At 30.7% G+C, this 4513-nt stretch overlaps 1 protein-coding gene across 1 annotated transcript; it reads left to right on the top strand.

The window, feature by feature from the left end:
- The first annotated feature begins 415 nt into the window (after positions 1–415).
- Positions 416–2502, top strand: LOC111903732 (uncharacterized). The gene is made up of 3 exons (XM_023899490.3): positions 416–587; positions 1161–1226; positions 2240–2502. The coding sequence occupies exons 1-3, from the start codon at positions 540–542 to the stop codon at positions 2285–2287; spliced, it is 162 nt and encodes a 53-aa protein (XP_023755258.1). The 5' UTR covers positions 416–539; the 3' UTR covers positions 2288–2502.
- Positions 2503–4513: the final 2011 nt, after the last annotated feature.

Below are 4513 nucleotides of genomic sequence, written 5' to 3'. Positions count from 1 at the left end.
TTGAAGACTTTATTTAATGTTGAATAGATGGAGAAGGAAATTTAGTCTTTGAAACATGTGTGTCTAAGATCTGTATTATATAAATGTAGGCGGTGTGGAGCAATTTGGTCAAAAACGTGTTGTTATTCAGGGTAATATGGTCAATCCAATTTCCCTTTTTATTTATAATGATTGTAAAATATAAACTTTAATTATAAATTACTAAAAAAATATAAAAAAAATTAATTTAGGTAAATATAAATAAAGTTAAAAAGAATAAAAATATAATATCTATATTGAATGTCCCTTGAATTAATTTGTATAAATTCAAATATTAGGATTTCAATTGGGCTCAGCCCAATAAAACTGTTCTTATTGGCCCTCTCCCTCATATTCGTTACCATAAACACGACCGCAGACAATTGCAACTTTTTTTGTCAGCTAAACCAAACCCCTTGAGTCGACTCTACCAAATCCTAGGGCTTTATAATACCAGATCTAGAGAAAGGTTGCGCTCTTCTTCCAATTTCGCCGGTCAACAGATTCTACACATTTCTCCGATGGCGCCACCTCCCGGTCCTTACTCCGGTACCAGCACGCTCGCTCTGGTAACAATCTCATCTATCTCACTTTCATCGATTCGATGCATAAAATGCTTCTTTTTTTTTTTCCGTACAAAACGATCGATCTTATCGCCTGTCGCTTGATAGATGTAATTTATGCGATATGCAAGTGAAAAGTTACAATTTGGTTGATTAATTCTTCGATTGATAATTGTGGGTTTAGTGTTATAGAGTTTCCTGTTTACTAGTCATTTCTATGATAAAGATTGAAATCGCTTACCAGTTACAACTCGAAGCTAGATTTTTGGGTGGAGGATTTTTCTCTGATTCACATAGTTAGAAAATAGAGAAAGAGGGTGAAATTGTTCTTATTCCACCATGGGTTCCTCCACTTTTTTCAAATCAACTAATTGAAAATAGAGAAAGAGGGCGAAATGTAATCGTTCTAAATGTCAACAACTATTCTTCAAATTGAGAGATCTTTCGCTTTTACATTACCTCATTCTATCATCCCTAAAATTGCACATAGGTGTTTTGTGATTGTTTCCATGCTCTATAGTTTGAAGATTTCTTTTTACATTAAGAGGTTTTTATGAATTCTGGATCTTTTACTTGTAGGTGGCTCGTGTATCTGCCTTTTCTGTTGGACTAGTGTATGGAAGCTTGAAGCTTAAATACCTTCAGGTTCTACATCACTTTTTACTCTTTAAGTTTAGGGATAATGATTTAAAAGGGTAATATATTTTTTGATTTGTATATATTTGGTCACTGAGTTTTTTTTCGGCCACAATTGCCCCTTCAACTTGTTTAACTGTACACATTAAGTCCTTATGACCGGCTATTTCAGTTAAGCCTAAAAAATTCACTTAATAGAGAAATATATTTGTCATTTTGTACATATTTAGTCTTTAATATTATTTTATTGCAAAATAAGCCATTGTTTTTTTTACACATTCAGTACTTATGAACTTATGAACAGTTTCTTTAAGTTTTTCTCTCGATAAACAAAAGGGACTTATTTTGCAAAAAAAAAAATATTAAGGACCAAATGTGCACAAAAATATTAAGGACTAAATGTGTACAAAGTGACAAATATATTTCTCTATTAAGTGAATTTTTTCGGCTTAGCTGGAGTAGCCGGTCGTAAGGACTTAATGTATACAGTTAAACAAGTTGAACGGACAAATGTGGACAGAAAAAAATTCAGGGACCAAATGTATATAAATCGAAAAATAGATTACCTTTTTAAGTCACTATCCTTTAAATTTAACATCTATAACTTTATTTTAATAATTTATATAGATTTCAACTCTTTGATGCCCAAAGATGTTTTTATTTACTCAAATTTAGGGCACATTTGGTTTGTCTTTGTCGAATGGATGGAATTTAATTTCCATTGCAATCCTTTAAAAGACCAAAATACCCCTTTCTATGTATAAAGATTATCTAAAATTTAAGAATTTTAAATTTAACTTATAAATATAACTCATGGCATATTCCATTTCTTTTAAAAAAAATGTATTTTCAAACAAAACCTCTCTTCCACCTCTTTGGGTGTTACAAAAAATTGTTACTTTTATACATGAGTCCGAGTCACATCACATCAGTTACAGTCCAATGCATGTCAAACACAGTAAGTACTACAGCTGTGGACTATGATTTGTTATTAACTATTTTTTGTGCAAATAATTTTACAGTCAAAGGCAAATTCGCAAAGAAAAGCTGCAGCGAAGGCACACCACTAAAAGGAGTTGTAGTGATTTTGTGTTTTGAATAATTCTTGATGATGAATTAGTGTGGCATTTTGGCCATGTTATCTTTTATCTTTTGCTTGTAACTCTTCGATTTTCAACCATGAGAAATGGTAATACGTTTTCTTAGGGTTTTTTTTTTTTTACATAAAACGAAATTCAAAAGTTGAGATTTTCTACAAGATAATTGTTTGGTGTTGTTTCTCTTATGAGTGTTACTTGTTTTTGTTACAACCTTCATTATTCTTGTATTGATCCTATAACGTTTGATCAAAATTAACTTGTAGTGTAACTTTTTCATTCAACAAATCAAATAGGGCAAAACAAGAACTATATTAAATTGAAAATCATAATCTTTAGGTTAAAAAAGTGAGAAATTGGGGAACGAATAAATCTTTAGGTTACAATAGTACTTCACGAAAACTTCTTGAAGTTTAGAATTATTTTATTTACATCCAACAAATAATTCATAGTAATTTTGAATGATTAACTCAAAAGTTTGAAAATTTGGCACTTTGATTAAATCTAATATTATTTGATGACTCATGAAAGCATTCATCAATGATGTTATTAGCTAAATATGGAATCTGATAATTAATGATCGAAACTCTAGTTCTTAATGATGTTTTCATTGTTATTAAACTCATTAAAAACGTCTTCTTTTCACATATGAGAGTTTCATTTAGGGATACTTGGTTTGCTAGTTTAGTCCTTATATTTTATCGATGAGTTGTGGTGTTGTTAAAGTTTCATAGCAATTGATTATATTCCTTATGTATTTTAACATTATTCCAATGAGATTTTTGAGGATCAATACACAAGTAATCAAACATCTTAGTTTTCTCATCATCAAAGTATTTAACAATTTTTGAAACTTGATGCATAGAAAAAGGATCCAAGTTTGAAGCTAAGAAATCCTTGATAGATTGGACAAAGTCAAGCTTAAAACGCACTCAAGTTGCTAGTACTCGATTCTTCACTTCTTTCCATCACACACAAATTAGCATTTAGTCATCAACAGAAGAAGAGGCAGCTTCATCCTCTGAATTTTCTTTTTTAATCAACAATATCTCTGACCCACAAATTTTCTTCTTTTGTGAGGCTACTATTCTCTTAAACTTTGCTTCATAATAGTCCTCCTTTGATTTTGTTTTGTTTTCTTTACAATCATAAGATAGAAAATTAGGGTTAACTTTGTTATTTTAGGGAAAGACCATATTTGACCTAGATAAACTTTATAAGGGAGGGGGGAGTCATTCCCTCCCAACCCATTGAACCCACTGTCACATCATTTTTTCTCTTTTATTTTTCTTCATATTTCCCAACCCACAACACACGGAAACCCTATCTTTCTGAACTCACTCAACCCACTCAATTAAAAAAAATACAAAACAACTAAAGTACAAGTTTTAAAACACATGGTACAAGAGAAAAATAAGAAAGAGAAAGTAGAGAGAGATGATAAAGTGGGTTAGTGAAACCCATCAACCCACTCGTTGAAGCGGGAGTGGTATCACCGATAACTCTATTGCTAATTAAGATTTTACCTTTGATTGTTTTATATATGTTTTTTAATTGAGTATGTTGAGTGGGTTCAAAAAGATATGGTTTCCGTGTGTTGTGGGTTCGGAAAGATGAAGAAAAATAAAAAAGAGAAAGTGATGCGACAGTGGGTTGGGAGGGAATGACTCCCTCCTCTCTAAGGACCAATTTGATAAGATAATTAATTAGTTTTATCAAATGAGTGGATGTGTAACTTATAATAGATGGGAACACCTTGTGATCAAATAAGAAAATAAATGATTTGAAGGGATAAAAATGTTAAGTAGCCAAATATCAAATCTAAAGCATTTTCCCTCGTTCATCATAAAAATGGATTTGAGAGTTATAGTGGGAGAAGATAGCAATTTTTTAAGGCTTAAGAGATAATTGAAGCATGTGTGATGATATCTTAGAGAATTAACATCTAAATAATCAAACTATGGCTTTAAAGATATGAATCTAATTGTCTTCTTAAATTGAACGACCTAGGGTTTTTGATATTCAAAAGCCTAAAATTATTTAGTGAACTATGAGTCAGATTGAGGTTTTGAATTTGATTTTATGTAACATCCTCAAAATAGATGCAAGAGTTTTGCTGTTTTTAGTGAAAATATTTTTTTTAAAATAATATTTATCATTAAATCTAATTAAAAAAAATTAACCCAATCAAGAAAATAA

The sequence above is a fragment of the Lactuca sativa genome, chromosome 8, assembly GCF_002870075.4.
Source record: "Lactuca sativa cultivar Salinas chromosome 8, Lsat_Salinas_v11, whole genome shotgun sequence".
Taxonomy (NCBI): domain Eukaryota; kingdom Viridiplantae; phylum Streptophyta; class Magnoliopsida; order Asterales; family Asteraceae; genus Lactuca; species Lactuca sativa.
This window is presented reverse-complemented; position numbering and strand designations above follow the sequence as displayed.